This window comes from Sipha flava, unplaced genomic scaffold (genome assembly GCF_003268045.1).
Source record: "Sipha flava isolate LNK unplaced genomic scaffold, YSA_version1 526_pilon_pilon, whole genome shotgun sequence".
In the NCBI taxonomy this organism is placed as follows: Eukaryota; Metazoa; Arthropoda; class Insecta; order Hemiptera; family Aphididae; genus Sipha; species Sipha flava.
The window spans coordinates 66,838-86,097 of NW_020273502.1; the positions used below are offsets into that span (position 1 = coordinate 66,838).

At 35.1% G+C, this 19,260-nt stretch overlaps 1 protein-coding gene across 1 annotated transcript; it reads left to right on the top strand.

The window, feature by feature from the left end:
- The first annotated feature begins 6,604 nt into the window (after positions 1-6,604).
- LOC112690905 lies at positions 6,605-7,114 on the top strand. The gene has a single exon (XM_025565011.1). It carries the CDS (start codon positions 6,605-6,607, stop codon positions 7,112-7,114), a length of 510 nt encoding a protein of 169 aa, XP_025420796.1.
- Positions 7,115-19,260: the final 12,146 nt, after the last annotated feature.

Genomic DNA, 19,260 nt, shown 5'->3' on the forward strand with positions numbered 1-19,260 from the left:
TATTGCTGCGCTATCAGCGTTCGGGTCGTAGAGCAAACGCCAGTGGTCGCGAGGAGTCCTTCCTGGTCTACAATCAGGCAAAGAACCTACTGAGGACAGAAATTAGAAGGGCCCAGGAGAAATCGTGGAGGAAACTGTGCGACTCGGTGGATAGCGACCCCTGGGGGGTGCCGTACAGAGTCGTCACCAAAAGACTTGATCGTCGACCACCCGCTATTGAAGAACCGACGCTGACGAACATCGTGAGAGGACTCTTCCCAGCACTACCCGCAGTGGACTGGAGTTGGGTTCCTCTGCAGCCCACCATGACCATCGACCAATACGAAGAGCCATCACCACCGGCACCGCCGACACCACCGTTCACATCGGAAGAACTGAGAGAAGCCGTCAGGAAGCTGCCCTCGGGTAAGGCTCCGGGTCCCGATTGCATTCCTAATGAAGTGATCAAACTAGCGGCGAAGCGAAGTCAAGAGATTTTCCTCGAGACTTACAACGCCTGCCTGGCCAATAGTTACTTCCCGTGGAGTTGGAAATGTGCCAAACTAGTGCTGCTGCATAAGGGCGCGGCAAAACCGTTGGATCAACCATCGAGCTTCCAACCCATCAGCCTCCTGGATGGCGGTGGCAATCTGTTAGAGAGGCTACTGCTGTACCGTCTTGAGGCTCATATTGAGAGATCTGGAGCTCTCAGTAAGCTTCAATTCGGTTTTAGGCTTTTCCACTCTACCACCGACGCCATAGAGGAGGTGCTGGAAACGGCACGAGCGGCGGCTAGCGGTGCTGTCCAGCACAGTCGACTTTGTGCTGTAGTGACCATAGATATCAAGAATGCGTTTAATACGGCGCCCTGGCGACTGATTGACGAAGCATTACAAAGAGCCTCCGTGCCTGAATATCTGATTGGTATCCTGAGGTCCTACATGGCGGATCGCAAACTGCTGCTCGATAGTAACCGCACTGCTAACGAGTCAAGCCTACCAGTCACTTGCGGCGTCCCACAAGGGTCGGTACTCGGCCCGACCATGTGGAACATTTTCTATGACGGCATATTGCGTCTGCCGGTCAACAAGGACGTTAAACTAATCGCTTTCGCGGACGACGTGGCGATAGTTGCGACAGCCAAGAATGCCGAACTCTTCGAGCAACTAGTAAATCCGGTCCTCTCCGATAGACTGGATGCTAGAGAACGGTCTTGCTCTTGCCCCGGAAAAATCAGAGTGTGTAATGCTGACGCGCAAGAACACCTGATTTCCATTAGCAGGGCGTCCCAATCACGGTCAAAAGAGACGTCAGATACCTAGGTGTGCGGATAGATATACCCGTCACTTTTTCGTCCAACACGCCATCTCTTAGGCCGCCGGCGCCAAAGAAGCAGCTACTGCGCTTGGAAGATTGATGCCAAACCTAGGAGGCCCCTCACAGTCCAAATGGAGCCTGCTCATGAGTGTTGTGCAAAGTCGACTATTCTACGGCGCATCAGTTTGGGCGGATAGGGTGCGGGGAGTCAGGAAACCGGAGGAGGCACTGCTGCAGGCCCAGAGAACCGCCGCGCTTAGAATTGCCATGTGCTACAGGACCGTGTCGGACATGGCCGCGCTAGTACTGGCCAAAATGCCGCCGGCACCCCTCCTAGCCGTGTCAAGAAAGTCCATGGCGAAAGCAAGGAAATCCGGCAACGCTACATCAAAAGCAGAGGCAAACAGGGAGGTATCCAGGCAATGGGCAAGCACTGTGGGACACCACCCAAAAAGCCGCCTGGACGAGGCGCCTCATTCCAGACGTCCAGAGCAAGGGCATACAGCCCAGCGTGTGTGCACTGCCAGGCACCCGACGATGATGCTGAGTACACAGTGTTTGTCTGCCCCTTTTGGGACACCACCCGGCAGCAGCTTTCAACATGTTTGGGCCAACCGCCTGGTCCCGAGGATGTCGTGGATTTGCTGTGTCCACCACCACCTGATGATCTTCCCCCGGACAAACAGCATAGGGATAGAATCTTGACCGCAGCTCGCACAAACTCCAACCTTTTCCACGCCATGGTAGAGGAAATCATGAGCAGGAAGGAGGAGCTAGAAAGATGCAGACAAACGGCAGAGGCGGGTGCGGCACAATTAACACAAACTAACAAACATAGTTAAGCAACATCTTTGTAGGCTGAACTGGCCAAAACCTGGGTGGTTAGAGGCCCCCTTAAATTGTTATCCGTACCCTGACGAAAAACCTTTCGATGTGCCCCGTTAGTTTTAAGATGTTCTTATAATAAACGATGTGACCAGGGAGGCAGTAATGGGCCTCCCACTTCCCTCCCTGGCCACGATTCCAAAAAAAAAAAAAAAAAATAAGGTTAGAACCTAACCTAACATGGAAGTACCAGCAACACAAGTATGCTTATTAATTTTATTGACAAAATTATTAAGATATTAAGAATTAGTATTTTTTATAAAATCAATGACTTGGTGGGTTAAACTAAGCTAAGCTATTATAAAAGTTTTATTAATCTTAGAAGTTAGAACACTAAATTTGACTTTTAATATTAGTTATTTATAATTATAATTATATATTTTTTGTCTTTTAGGTTAGTGTTGAACGTAGCTTTTCTGCCTTAAAATTTATATTGTCAGACTTTAGAAGTTTAATTTCAAGTGATATATTAGAAGACATATTAATTATTAGAGGAAACAATTGTCACGGACCCGGCGAACCAGTGGTCTGAAATGCAATTTTAGGCGGACAAAATTATTTTATTTACAATATGCTTTCCTAATGTTGTTTAGTTAATGTTAATTAGTATAATTAAGGTAACAATGTATTAGAATTAAATAAATTACATTTTTTAATTACAATTAAATGATTTTTTTATAATTATTTATTCTGAATATTAATATTTATGGGCGGATTTTTTTATGGTTGGTAATAATGATATTGAATTTAATTATTAATACATTATTTTTGGAGTTGGAATATTTTTAAATGTAATATTATAGATGATTAATCTATATGTAAAATGTGATTTTTAATTACAAATGCGATTATAAAAATCAAATTCAATAATAATATTTAACAAAAAAATTTCATTCAGAGTCTGAACTACTCGTACTACAATTAATATCGGATTTTACATTAATAATTAATTTTTTAACGGCTTCATCAAATTCAACAATTTTTTTGTATGGAATTGATCGTAAGCTTGAAATATAAGGATCGGATGAAATCAGTAACATATGAATCAAATCTTCATTTTGACATGTTCTCGATATTTTTCTAGTATTATGCTCTCTAATTCTTTTAAAATCTTTATTTCTAGACTCTTGGGCCTCTTCTCACAACTGACCTATAAAAAATAAATTACGCGCTGTCCTACGTGAGCGAACTCAACGCGAACGCGGTGCAGCATATTTCGCGCGAAAACTCGAGCGATCCAACGTGGCGCGACGCGATGCGGTAACATTGTCCTACGTTCACCACTGATCTTCCGCGACGACCCGCGGTCGATCAGTCGGTCGAAAGTCGGCACTCGCGTACAAACTACAAACACAGTTTTGTCATTTAAAATTTTTTTTAACCTTACCTTGTTTAACCAACACACCAAGAAAGTAATAACATAATAATTAGTACATTGATCATGGACGTACGAAAAGGGTTTTTAATGGAAAATTCGTACCTTAAGTACAAATTCATGAAGAAACACCACCTACGACAAAGAAATGAAACCAACATTATTTATCTAGAAAGACATACTCATGGAGAATTTCACCATTTATATGAAGAACTGAAAAGTCAATCTTTGGTTTTTAAGGGATATGCTCGGATGTTACCCACAACTTTTGATTATATCGTTGACGCTATAAAACCTGCTCTGCAATTAAAACCTACTAATTTCCAGCAACCTATTTCAGTTGAAGAACGATTAATGGTTACTTTAACGTAAAAGACAATATTTATAATATACAGTAAAACCTCGATAACTCGAATCGATTTGGGGCAAAAATAAATCGAGTTATCGAAAAAAGTTTATGTAAAAGTTGAAGGGTCGGAGCCAAAATATTTCTTCGAAGTTCAAATTACCGATAATTCGACTTATAGTTGTTCCTGTTATCGTGGTTCCACTGTTATTAATTATAAGGTAAATTTATAAAGCAATCAAAATCTAAAATTAATTTATTTTTAATGTAAATGAAAAATGTAGAAATGTTATAAAAAAATTTTTTTTTGATTGTGATTGCCAAAAGTAATATACATTTAAACCAAACAAATTATTAAATCATAATTTTTATTTAAACTTCAAATTTTATAATTACTTCTTCTTGAAGTTTTAGATTATAAGGTTTCATAATCTTTAGGGAAAAATGAATTTTGTGGATCAAATTGTGGTACTTGTTGTTTATTTAAATTTGACAATTCCTTAAATAGCAGCTCCTGCATCTGTTTTCTAAAACGCAACTTATTTAATGATGGCAACTGTTTCATGTATGGTAACATCGATTTGAACCAAAGTAAGTCATCGTCATTGTCTTGTTGATCCAGCCGCAAAACTTGAATCTTCTCTCTCTCTAATTGAATAAATGCTTCTAATCCATCATCTTTAAGTTTTCGTTTTTGTGTTGTCGTAACAGCTGTTGTAGAGGACGAGGCTGAAGGGATGTTATAATTACGTCTTGCTTCAGTTTCATATTATGTTGTCATGGCTGACTCAGACCGTTCAAGTTCAAATTCCTGAAGTTGAGGGTCATCCCGAGAAGTACTATCATTTTGATCTTGTGTTATATTCGTGTCAAATTTGTCTACCAGACTAGCATATGTAGACTCAGAGGAATCCATTAAATAGCTTTCTGTTGATTCCTCTGGTTCAATAATATTTCCATCTTGTTTTCGGAGTTTTAAAATAACTTTTAAAAATGACAAGGATTCAAAATATGGCCAAGTTCCTGTGTACTCCGGTTCATTGTCGGCGTCAGCACCCGAATGAGGCTTGGAAATTTTTTTTTAATTCTTTCGCATAAGTATCCCTTACATTTTTCCATTTTTTTTGGCCCCATCAGCTGAAATAAAAAAGTATTGATACTCCAGATGATAACAATTAGGGTCGAAATGGTTAAATGTATATCAGGGCTTTAAATCGTAATTTATTGCGAAATATTTCTTTTTATAACTAAGATTTGAAATTTCAACACAAGATTCCCTATACCATGTGGTGCCCAGATAACTTTTTTCTTATCTACAAAATATTTGTTAGTTATAATAAAAAAAGGTTAATGAATGGCATTAAATTTGAATTCAATAATATAATATCATAGTATACAAAAAACGATTCTGAGCGAAGATGGTCAGTCAGTCTATAATATCTTACTAAGTGTATTAGATGATATTATTGTGAATAAAGTAATTAATTTTAATATTAGGCATTAGTCTACATGCAGTCTACATGCAGTTAGTTTAATTTATTTTTCCCAAAAAAAATTACATTTGAAAATGTCATTACGTGTATGTAAAATATAAAAATAAATATAACAATATAACAATATAATCTAAGAATTTCATATACCAACAAATAATATTTTTATTTTACAACAAAATAACTAAAATTGTTAACTTTGGTTTTAATGATGTGTAATTTCGTCCAAATTTGAATTTAAAATGTTTGTAAAAAATAACTTTGTAAATATTTTTTTTAGATTTTTTGGTTACAGTATGAACAATTTATGAGAATGATTTTTTTAAATTTTCAATTCTTAGTTATAAAATTTGAAAATTTTATTATTTTTTGACTACCATGATTCATAATTATCGTGATTTTGATAAATTTTGTAAAAATTCTAACTTTAAATGTTTACAAAAAAAATCGTGCCTATGTATTTTTAATATTTTTCAAATGCTATTGTAACAATATATCAGGAGGCTTATATTAATTTTCAAGCTTTTTTACTGAACAAAGAACATTTTATTGATATTTATAGAAAAAAAAACTAAAAAAAATGAAATTTGAATTTGTCCGTAAAAAGCTCAAAATAATTCAAAATATTCTCAAAATGTATGGTTTATATAAACTAAGAATATAAACTCAGTGAATTTTTCATGCATCTACAGTTATTCATTTTTGAAATACAACAAAATAAAAAAATCGCTACATGAGAAATCGAGTGAATATCAAATGTAAAAATATGAAATTCAAACGCTCATAAAAATTTATTTTGACTCACTATTAAATATTTTTATTTTTATTTTTTTTTTTTTTTTTTTTGATAAAAGTAGACAAACTTATGATAAATCTTGTAATACATTTTAAAATCTTAAATTTAAAAAGATATAATAATAATTTTATTAATTTCTAGCTCAAAATAATTTATAAACTAATGAGTCATTTTTACGAATTTTGACAAAATTTGACCTAACCTATCATTAATATAATAGTATTTATTTAATAAATCAATAAAATCGATGAAATTAAGTTACTTTGAAAACATATACTTATTATTATTTCAGATACTTAGCCACGGGCATACAATTCCGGCAACTCGCTTTCTCTATCAGAATTTAAAAATCGGCGATAGCCGCAATCGTTTCAGAAGTATGTAAAACTATATGGACAACATTACTATCGAAACACATGCCTGAACCAGCAGAAGATGATTTAAAAAAAATAGCGCAAGGTTTCTGGGACAGGTGGCAATTCCCCAACTGTTTAGGAAGTATTGACGGAAAACGCATACTTATAAAAAAACCAAGCAACTCCGGTTCCATGTATCATTGCTATAAATCTTTCTTTTCAATCGGGTTATTAGCTGTAACTGATGCAAATTATAAGTTTGTTATGGTGAGCGTGGGCTCCTATGGTAAAGAAAATGACGCAGGAGTTTTTGATGAATGCCCCTTTAGGCATGTTATAGAAACGGGACGACTAAAATTACCTACAGATGAATTATTGCTGGGCTCCAGTATCAAGACTCCTTATGTTCTCTTAGGGGATGCAGCATTTCCTCTAAAGAAATATTTAATGAGACCATTTCCGGAAAAAACAACAACTAAAGGCGATGCTAAAGATAATTATAACTATCGTTTATCTCGAGCAAGAATGGTGGTAGAATGTTCGTTTGGTTCTATAAACTCTAAATTCTGAATTCTGCAAAAACCTATCGAAACCAATGTAGAAAGCGCAGTCCATATTGTGAAAGCCATAACTTTGTTACACAACATCATACGTGATTTGGAATCAATAAATGACACTGAAGTTAGATTATTCCAGGATTCATACCGAAACACACCAAGAATACTACACAATTAGTTCACTTAAACCGCTAATTGATTCTTATCACCCACCATTGGATTTTATTTTATCCATTTCTACACCTGAATTTCTTTCCGAAACATCGTGTGCAGTTGTTTTTAATTTTAATGCATGTAATTATAATGATGTTAATCTGTTTCTTAATAGCATTGATCTAATGTCTAATTTGATAAATCTTAATGTCGATTTAGCGGTTCTTAAACTAAATGAAATTTTATCCCATTCGTTTGATATGTTTGTACCTAAAATCAAATTAAATTATTATGATTCGCGTAGTTTATATCGGTCCAATCCTATTTTGAGATATTTAATTAAACTAAAAAGACAGGCGCATAAAAAATATAAACTAATTCACATTCAGATTACATATTTTTTTCTAACTTACGTAGTAATTGTAAAAAATTGTCTTTTCAATTTCATGTAAATCATTTGTTAAAAATTTAAAATAATATTAATATCAACCCGAAGTCGTTTTGGAATTATATTAAATCTTTGAGATCTAATCGTTCTATTATTCCCCTTTCAGTATTTTTGGATAATATTTCTGCGAATAATATGGATGATACCATCAGGTTATTTGCTAAATATTTTTCATCAGTATACATAAGTGACACAACTAACACAACTAATATTATAGATGATTTCAATAATGATTTATTTCATAAACAGTTTCATAATTTTAATATAAATTCATTTATTATTTATGAACACGAAATTATAGACTTTATTGGTTCACTTAATGACAAGGCAAGTATTGGACCCGATGGAATTCCTACAATTTTTTTGAAAATGTGTTGTCGAACACTTGTTAAACCTTTACATTATTTATTTAATTTGTCTATCCAGTGGAACATTTCCGCTTTGTTGGAAAAAATCTTTCATTTCCAAAAATGTTTGAAGCCATTATTTCAAAAAAATTATCAAATTTACTGTGCAATAATATAAGCTCTTCTCAACATGGATTTGTACCAAAACATTCGATTCAAACTAATTTATTATTATATCATAATTATCTTGTAAAAGCTCTTGATCAAGGTTTCCAAGTAGGTACTATTTATACGGACTTTCAAAAGGCGTTTGATAAGGTGAATCATAATTTACTTTATCATAAATTAAAAAACTTTGGTATAGGTGGGAACTTTTTAAAATGGTTATTTTCGTATCTTTCTGATCGTACTCAAGTAATTAAAATTATGTCTTATGTTTCTGATGATTATTCTGTCTTATCAGGTGTCCCTCAGGGCAGCCATTTAGGTCCTTTACTATTTTTAATTTTTATTAATGATCTCCCACTAGTCCTTGATGGTTCTATAAACATTTTATTATTTGCGGATGATGCTAAGATTTTCTGTACATTTAATTCTTTAAGTGATGCTGAATCTCTTCTTAATAAATCTTAATAAATTTCAATTATGGAGTAAATTAAATTTATTACCGTTAAATATTGATAAATGTCATACGATAACATTTACACGTAAAAAAAATCCTATCTTTTTTAACTATAATATTGAAATGTTCTCTCACTAGAGTAAATGTAATCAAAGATCTTGGTATTTATTTTGAAAGTGATCTTTCTTTTAAAACGAACCATAATATGATAATTAATAAATCGTTTAAGATGTTAGGCTTTATTAATAGAAATACTAAAAATTTTATAAATCCGTTATGCTTAAAAACCTTGTATACATCTTTAGTTAGATCCAATATTGATTTCGGCTCCGTAATCTGGTCATGCAAATACTTGACATATATAAATGATTTTGACAATGTACAATATAAATTTTTAAAAAGGATTTCATACTTGTCAAATATTCCATTATCTAGGGACTCTCTCCATCTAACTCAAGATTATATTAGCCTTGTTTCTCTTTTACTTAGACGGAAATTAACTGATATTATGTTTGTCTATGATCTTATTAATTACAATATTGTGTGTCCCGAATTGTTGTCTGAAATCAGCTTTCGAATTCCATATCTAATAACACGTAATTCAGAGTTATTTTTAGTTCCTCATTATAAAACGAATAGTGGTACCAATTCTTTTTTCCCTCGAGCTTTAATGTTAGCTAATAGAATTTGTATACATTTAGACATATTTTTTCTCTCACGCGAATGTTTTAAATCTAAATCTATGTTATTATTAAAAAATATTGAGTGATTGATATGTAAAAAAAAAAAAAATGATTATAATGTAACTATAATTTTTAGTTTATTACTTTTAATTCAGAGTTATTTTTTATATTATTTTATCTGTTTTTTGTTAGGTTTTACTACACTTATTTAGTTTTTAGTTTTTATCTGATACGTTTCCTTTATATAATTTGTATAAGGGTATATACCCGTTGATATAAAACATAAAAAAAAAAAAAAAACATAAAAATGATTTTCAAAAAAGACTTAATGCTTCATCACGTGCAGCTACGCAAGTGAGAGAAAATTTTAAATTGTATTATGAACAACATCCCATACAAAGAATGTAAATAATTATGTTTGAATAAAAATATGTCATATGTTCTTACATGTGTTAATAATTATTTTAGCAACTTCCTCCCATTCGCGGTGTGCTAATAATCTCTTATGATAATTCTTACACCTCTTGTCCCACAACGCAGGGCGTTCTTGGACAGCACTGATCAAATTTTCAGGCATTATAATGTTAATAGCAATAGAAAATTGAAAATGAAAATTATTGGACTGGTGTTCGTGATGGTCCATAAAATAATAATATAAAATAAAATAAGTTGTCATATAAAATATCGTCGGATTATTATATGTCATTACTCGTTTAAACATGTTCCGACACGTTCAGACGCGACTATACGCGCAAAAATATCAAACTATTTGATCGCGATCGCATCGCGCCGCAACACATCGCTTCCGCTTTGAGTGCGTTTGACCACGTATGCCACTTTCAGCGAAGGCAATTGTTTGTAATTTTCGCGTCGCATCGCGTTCGCGTTGAGTTCGCTCACGTAGGACCCCGGTTAGAATTCAATACATACATAATTTATTATTTATGGTTAGTGATTACCTATAGATACCAGTGAATTGCTTATCACATCAACTCCATGAATCAAGATTCTATGCACGCTCGCAGGCATGTAGTACCACGGATATAAAGAAATATACAGTTCTGCAGTTTTAAGTGCATACATTTCGAATTCATCTAGATTTCATATAATTTAGTATCCCCATGCAAGTGCTCTCAATATAACATCGAATCGTTTTATAATTTCTAAGTCTAATTCTGTTAATCGGCTGATTTTTCTGCATTTTTTAAAAAATCGGCATGCAGTGTTTCCGTCATTTGTAGTTCCACTACCTATTTTTTATAATATTTTAATATTTAATATTTTTATGTTTATAAATATTGAGTATAAAATACTATAATGTATAAATTATAAATAAAACACGTATAATATAATTTACTAAAATAATTTCGACTTTTGACTACTACCCTGTAGAACAACATCTATCAGTAATCCGGTTTCAATTCGAAAACGATCTTGAATATATTTTTTTCGTTTGGAAAAACTTAAATTTTGTTCAGGTGTTCTAACTTGAAAAATAAAACACATATTCATTATTATCGGTATTTTAGAGGCTGCAAAAATATACGAAAATGATCTTCCGTTAAATGCAATTGTTACATTACAGGCTGAATTGTGTATATGGCAAAATCAATGGAAAAACAATGGACAAAATAGCACATTGAATAAACCTCAAACCACTATTGAAACTTTACCTTACTGTACATATATTGTGCCTAATATAAAATTGCTTTTACAAATATTCACATAATAATTTATTATTATTAATATTATTATTATAACCCCTGGGCGCCCGTTCCCCATATTTGTGTACTTAAAATAATTATTTCTTAGTCGTAAGATGGTGCTATTCGGCCCGTCATATACTAGAAAAAAAAATTGTATTATTTTTTATTATTTGTCACTACGCCAAAGTCACCCTTTCCCAACCCGACGAGAGTCGTTGCCACCGACCGCTGACACGCAGGAGCGGCTTCGACGGAGAACATTTGGTAGCAGAGCGTGGTTTTCTTTAGTTTTTTTTTGTTCTTTTTTTTGGGAAAGTTCGTTGATCATTGTGGCAGGAGAAATCGATCCATAATTATAAATGTATTTGAGTACCTTATCAGTAGTTGGTGCAACAACTTGGGAACATAATTTGGGAGTCCAAGCAGTTGGGATTACTTTATGTTATATTAAGTTATATTACCACTCGAACGTAGTTATCGCCGATATTGTTTGTTAGTTATATCAATACGATATTGATTAATATTACTTTGTAGGGAATATTGTGTTACATACGGTTGTTATCATAATTTACTATGTCGGAGGATAAAGAAAGCGAGCGTTTAGGTCGACTAAAAGCACGCGCTATAATTAAATGGTCTTCCGTCATATCGATAATTCGCTCCATTAACTTTTTGGCAGCACGCACATCTACCGAGCCCGAGTTAATACCCGAGTTTTTATCGGTCGTACTTGACTTGGATACGTTATGGGCACAATCTAAATCTGAAGATGAGTCAGTCTTAGATTATTTGATAGGTATGAATAGAGAGGACGACTATTCGCCGGACTTCATGGCTGAGGTGCGAGCGTTAATTCATTCATCAAAAGCAATCGCGACAAAATTAGCTCCAACGGGGGTCGTTATGAATTATCGGTCAAATGATACCGGCAGTGTCAATTACCAAAGTTCCTACACGCATTAACCATTGTCGCGTCTTCCTGAAATTCCATTGCCCCAGTTCGACGGGGATTTTCGGTATGAGCCGACCTTCCGCGACTGGTTCGTGGCACTGGTGGATACGTGGCCAAACTTATCAAACATCGATAAGATGCATTATCTGATCGGCCCCGCCACAGACGCCGCTCGAGGGATACATATATCGTCAGACAATTACGTACTCGCCTGGAATGCGTTGGTTAAGCTGCGGTCACAGTGGCACCGACGTCGGCCGATAAAATTGACCGACAGTTGTTCATTTCAATGCAATCAGTACAGGTTATAATTTATAAAATGGATGTCCCCTCATTTTTGTGTTTGGAAACAAGTCCTGCTATTAAATATTTATTATTAAAAAAGCGAAAGTATCACACCAATGACATTTTTAAGGATAGGGAAAAAATATGGAGAATTCCATACATTGTTTCATCAACTATTGGAACAGGAGGAAGATTTTTTCAGTTATATAAGAATGACTAAATCAACTTTTTATTATATATTGGAAAATATAAGAGCAAAAATCCAAAAGCAATCAAACTTCCGAAGATGTATATCACTTGAAGAGAGGCTAATGGTAACTTTGAGGTATGTTTAATATTTATATTGATTTTACAAAGATGTGTTTTTTTAATTTTTAAAGTTTTGTGTCTGTCTTCACGATAAATAGTCGAAATAATGCTTTAATTTTTAACTTTAAAGGTGGTTTCTGATAGGAAATTTAATCTAGTTGGTACTTTTAAAAGGCAATTTTTATCGTCGAAAAAAACCAACAAAAAATTAAGGAAAAACGGGAATTTTTACGCAAAATAAATTTAGTTTTTTTGATGTATTTAAAAAACTAATAACTGTAGATACGTGAAATTTTCAAAATATTTCGATTTTTTGAGCTATTTATAAATATATAAAAATATCTATCACTGAATTCAAATTTAATATAATATGTTCCATAATACTGATCTACTTATAACGTATTGTATAGCAGATCGGTACCCACTTGTCGCCTTTTTTTTATTATTATTATTATACTACATAAAATATCTGTGAGAAGAATTTGATACTATTATTGACTGGGGCAACAACACATTTCGCATTAACATAACACTGGAATGATGAGAGGAAAATCTTTATTACAGCATAATTAATTTATTCGTTAAAGGTAGGTTATATAGGTTTTTTTAGGCTGTGGTCACAAGTAGTAGTAAGTAATAGTTTAACATGTTATAAATATCATACAATTACTTTATAAATATTTGTATACAATTTAGAAACATATGTTAAAAAATGTTCATGCGTTCTTGAAATTCAAAAAGTTAGTAAGAAGTTCTTGATCTGGGTTTACTGTTTGTTGGACTGGTTCAACTTCACTAGGCGAGTAGCTACGGGTATTCCAGTTACTCTGTTGTGAACTAGTTGAAAGTGAACTGCTCCAGTTAGAGTAGTCTGGCGGACTAGCTACAGGTATACTAGTATCATATGATGAACTATTTTGATTTATAGATTGACATTCAAGCAATACCTGTTGCAATTTTATGCGCATTTGTAATTTTTGAGACAGCGGTATTGCACGCAGATGTGGAAGTAGGCTCATAACAAAAAAGTAATCCTCATCTCTTTTTTACTCATCTTCTTTTTTATTCTTCATTTCCTGCAAGTGGGCGACCTTACTTTTTCTAGTTGTACTAAATCATTAAGAGCATCTTTTTCCTGTCGAAATTTGTTCTTGGGCGATTTGAAAATTTTCTTTGGTACTTGGCTCACACCCGGAGTTATAGTATAGCTGCTTGATTTACCAGTTTGTTGTTTTTCCAACTGTAGCTCGTCCGGTTCTAGTTCACCTGATTGTGAGTTCATCAATTCATGGTCAATATGTGACATGCTCTGGTTGGGTGAACCTCCACTCATCGAATCATCCTCATTGTCACTTTGTTGAGGATTTGGCACATTTCCAACCACAACTCTTGGTGCATATGTGTCGTGCAAAAAACTCATCAGTTGAAAATACTTCCATTTCAAATCACCCCCAGATGCGGATCCCGTTGGTTGATTGGTCTTTGCAAGCTCTCGACGATAGGTATCTCTCAAATACTGCCATTTAGTTTTTACTCCGGAACCTGCAATAAGAAATTATGAAGCCATATTTTAAACATAGTACTTATTTGTTGATAATGTGAAAATCAAATAATAAATATAAATATAAAAAAAATCGGGCACTCGCTCTGCTGTTATAGGTGTCGAGTGAAGCTCGATCATAGGGTAGGCCTCTATAATGGGTGTGTGAAATGCAATGATAAGTGATTGAATACGAAAAACGATTCTGAACGGACATATGTCAGCCTAGGATAATTTATATTTATATTATTACATTTATATATTGATAGTTATAAATAGTTTTGTAATTAATAATATAATTATATTTGGATAAATTGTATTTCCTGTTTTAGGTTTTTATCGACTGGACTGGCCTTCAGGTCTTTGGCATTCTCCTTTAGAATCTCTCATAATGCTATTGCCAGGATCGTGTATGATACGAGTGAAGCTATTTGGATGACATTAAATGTAGAACACATGCCACTTCCAACTATTGAGAGATTTAAACAAATCGCGAGTGATTATGAACGTATGTGGGATTTCCCAAATTGTATTGGGAGTATCGACGGAAAGCATGTTCGCATAAAATGTCCCACTCATTCAGGATCCATGTTCTTCAATTATAAAAAAATGTTCTCCGTACATCATCAAGGTATTACTGATGCCAGGTATAAATTTATTACGATTGATGTAGGAGATTATGGAAGACTAAGTGATAGTGGTGTGTTTATGGAAACTGGAGTCTACCACCATTTGGAAAACAATTCATTTAATGTGCCACCTCCTAAACCATTACCAGGGACAAATGAACATGTTCCCCACGTTTTTCTGGGTGATCAAGGTTATCCATTAAAAGAATATTTAATGAGGCCATATCCTACTATGAATAATATCGATCCAGAAAAAGAAAACTTCAATTATCGCCTCAGCAGAGCTAGACGTTCGGTTGAATGTGCCTTTGGTATTCTAGTGAGTAAGTGGAGATGTCTAAAGACTGAACTGCAAGTGGAACCATGCCATGTAGACACTATTGTTAAAACTGTTTGCTTATTGCATAATATTGTGATAGATAAGGATGGTATAAAGGAGTCCGTCTTATTTAACATCCAGAGCCTGACAGCTGAACACAGCTTTGAAACACAACACAACATCACGAATTTGAGACGTTTTAATCGATCATCACGAAGAGCGTATGAAATACGCGATATTTTCAAACAGTACTTCAAAGACAACAATATTAATAAACTTAATGACAGAGTAAATTTGTAATGTATGTAATTTAATTTTATGTTGATAAAAATTAATAACAGTGAAAGATGGAAAAATACATGTTGTATACTATTGCATCATTATTTACATTTCGTGTAATCATGTTCTTTTTTTAAAATAATTATTTTATTGAGAAGAAATACGCTTAGAAATACGGATATATAAACTTATATAGGTACTATATTGAAACATGCCATTATAATCTACGACATAATATTTTTGCTATAATAGTTTTGAATCCCTCTATTGTAATCTATTTATAATTCTAAACAAGAAACCAACTATTTTTATTACCAACTGCTATTTTATTTTAATATTCACGATATAATGAAGAATGAATTATTTAATAAAATATAATTACATTATAGTTTAATAACATTATATTATAATATAGTTAAAAATTTGAATAGTACTTACTTTTATTTTTTAATAATACAGCGATTTCATCCCAGAGACGTCTTGCGATGTCTCTGTTATGATACGATTTACTGCTATGGTCCCATAAGCTCCTTCTTTCATGGACCAAACTTATTAACTTCTCGCAGTCCATGATGAAAATATAATATTTTAAAATAATATTTGTGTTTGAACTGATTACGTCGACTGAATCGGCCGATATAAACAAACGAAATTGAATTTCGTCCGATGGATAACCGACGTCGGCGTAATCGGCCGATGCGGTCGGAGGCACTGAGACCACTTGTATTATACAGTCAACTCGCGATATAACGAATTTCAAGGGACCGAGCAAAAAGTTCGTTACATCGAAATTCATTATATTAAAAGCATAAATCAACAAAATTTGTTTAAACGATATTTAAAAGAAAGTTTAAATTTTATTAGATTTTTATAATTACATACCTACATACAATATGAGATTATTATTAAATATTTTATTAGATACATTCATACATTTTTTGTTTATTACATACATACATATTTATTTTTTAAAAAAAATATGATTTTTTTTTTGTGTGTATCCATTTGCGCTTACACGATTAATAGTGTTGTTCAAATTTAGAATATTACAAAATACACTGTCGTCAATATCATGTCTTTGTAAAAAAACTTAAGACGGAACGGAGACCTAATTTTGCTTCATTCGAGCTTACGGGGGGCTCTTCGTCATCAACTTTATTCAAAATCTCATCGTCATTGAGAACTTCACAGACAACCAAACCTTTGTCGATAGCAGCAAATTTTTATTTATATTTAATACAATTTACATTTAACAGACGTGTATCATATAAACGATACATGAACATTATCTTATCGCATAAGAATGGCCGAAACAAACTCGTAAAATGTGCTGTATCAATCTCCAAAATTGTAAAAATTCGTTACATTACGTGAATTTTAGCCAAAAAATCTTCGTTATATCGAGAGGACCAAAATACATTTGATTTTTCGTTATAGCACGAGGTTTTCAAGGGTCCGACAGTTTTATACGTTATATCGAGATTTTCGTTATATCGAACTTCGTTATACTGCGAGTTGACTGTATTTACTTTTCTTAAAATAATCGGGCGAGTTTCACCGATGTCGGTCGTCGGTCGAATCGGTCGACGTCGGTGCCACTGTGACCGCAGCCTTAATCGATTCCACCGTCCGCGTATGGTGGCCACATCATTAATTAATAACTTGTTACATGTACCGTCATTTAATCAAGAGTCACTCAGTGATTTCCAACTTTTGTTGGACAATTTAGTGAGAGCTTGTCTCTACTTAGGGCGCTCAATATTTCGGACGTCGGATCTTTTATCTTGTTCACGGTCGCGTTCCGATGTTTACCGTTACCTACCCGTAAATTATTCGAATCTAATACGAAATCAGATTATCCGTCCGTTGACGAATTGTTAGCCATTATCCAGGATTGTGTAGCTATATTAGAACTGGCGGGTGATCGTCGTAATCCCGTTCCGACACCTGCGCCGTTGAGACCGGCTCAGTCACACGGCCAGTCTCGTACGGGGGGAGAACAAGCATGGAGGTATGATAAGCAACGTCCCACCTCGTTAGTGACCGCAAAATGAGAAAGTTCGTGTCCATTCTGTTCCGGGTCCCACGTGTTAGGCTCGTGTAATCGTTTCAAGGCATGGTCTGTAACCGATCGTATGCGTTGGGTGCGAGAAAATCGCCTATGTTTCAATTGTTTCGGCATGGGTCATTGAGCCTCGAAATGCAATGCGAAAGCGCGCTGCCGAGAGTATTCCCGCAAACACCACCTGCTCCACCCTTCCGTTAGTAATCGTAGTAATGAAGATACGTCAATTATGGAGGCATCGCTGTGCGCGTCGACATTACCGCCACGTGTATGTAAATCGACTTTCAATTATTTTAGGAACCGCCTTAATACACGTGCGCGACAGGTCTGGTTCTCGGCATACCGTAGGAGCGTTAATTGATTGCGCGTCACAAATATCCGCCCTCACAACATCTTGCATTGATCGTTTAGAACTGACACGTACGTGTTGGACAACACCGGTCACCGGGTTGTCGGGGGTTCCGGTCGTAGATGTACAAAGATGAGTAGAGTGTGTGATACAGCCCCGATTTGCTAACGAACCTGAGCTGTATGTGAATGCTTGGGTGTTATCGTCAATAACAGGTAACTTACCGCGAAAGCCATTACCACCCAATGTTCGTGAGAGATATTCTAATCTCGCATTAGCGGACCCGTCTTCGACATTACGGCTCCGATAGACATGTTGCTAGGCAGTCATATATATGCGTCGATAATGGACGGCCGTAAAGTAGTGATAGATAAGAATTTACCGGCGGCATTCAATTCTATCTTTGGCTGGATACTAATTGGCCCGGTCGATCATAACGACATAGACACGTACCGTTCGATGCCAGTCTCTCTTGCGGTATCCATAGAGGAGCTTATGGAACAATTCTGGCGGGTAGAGGAACCGGAGATTGCTCCTGAAATTTTTACGGAAGACGGACTGTGCGAATCTATTTTCCGTAACGAGCACGTTCGTTTACCATCGGGTCAGTTTGCCGTGGCCCTGCCATTTTGACGGCCAGTGTCTGACGACACGTTTGCCAGTTCACGTGCTGTCGCCGAACGTCGTTTTGACTCGCTCGAACGAAAATTACAGTCTAACCCGACCTTAAAAAATTCCTATATACGATTTATGTCCGAATATGCGTCGTTAGGATACATGTCACTAGCTAGGTCCCCTGGGTGTTATTATATACTTCATCATGCGGTATGCCGTCCCGACGACGATGACACTAAAATTCGCGTTGTTTTTGACGCTTCGTCACGTGGTAATCTAGGTCCGTCTTTAAATTCTTGTTTGATGCCCGGTCTGAAACTTCAAAAATATCGTAGATATTTTTATGCGTTTTCGTATCCATCGTCACATGTTCACCACCGACATTCGCAAAATGTATAGGCAAATTCAAGTACTTCCGAAATACCGCAAATATCAACACATTTTATGGCGCGAATCGCCACATCCCGAGTTACTTGGATATGAACTTCAAACCATGACATAAGGTTGAATTGCGCGCCGTTTCTCGCGTTACGAGTTTTAAACGCCATCAACTCCGGTGACTGCGACGGCGCAGAGGCCGTATGTCATACGTTGACACGGCAAACATACGTCGACGATATTTTCGTGGGTGCAGACATAGAGGCCGCGGCGCGTGATCTTCAAACAAATTTGATTACAATATTAACACGTTGATGGACACTCGATCAATTTTACTGCTATAGCAGTAATCGTACATTTGTGTCTATCATGGCAGTTTTAAATATAACTGCTATAACCGTACTCTAAAAACCTTCTTAAATGTGGCATAACTGTAATAGCAGTAATAATTCCAATGTTTTCTTATGAAAGAGGATGTTG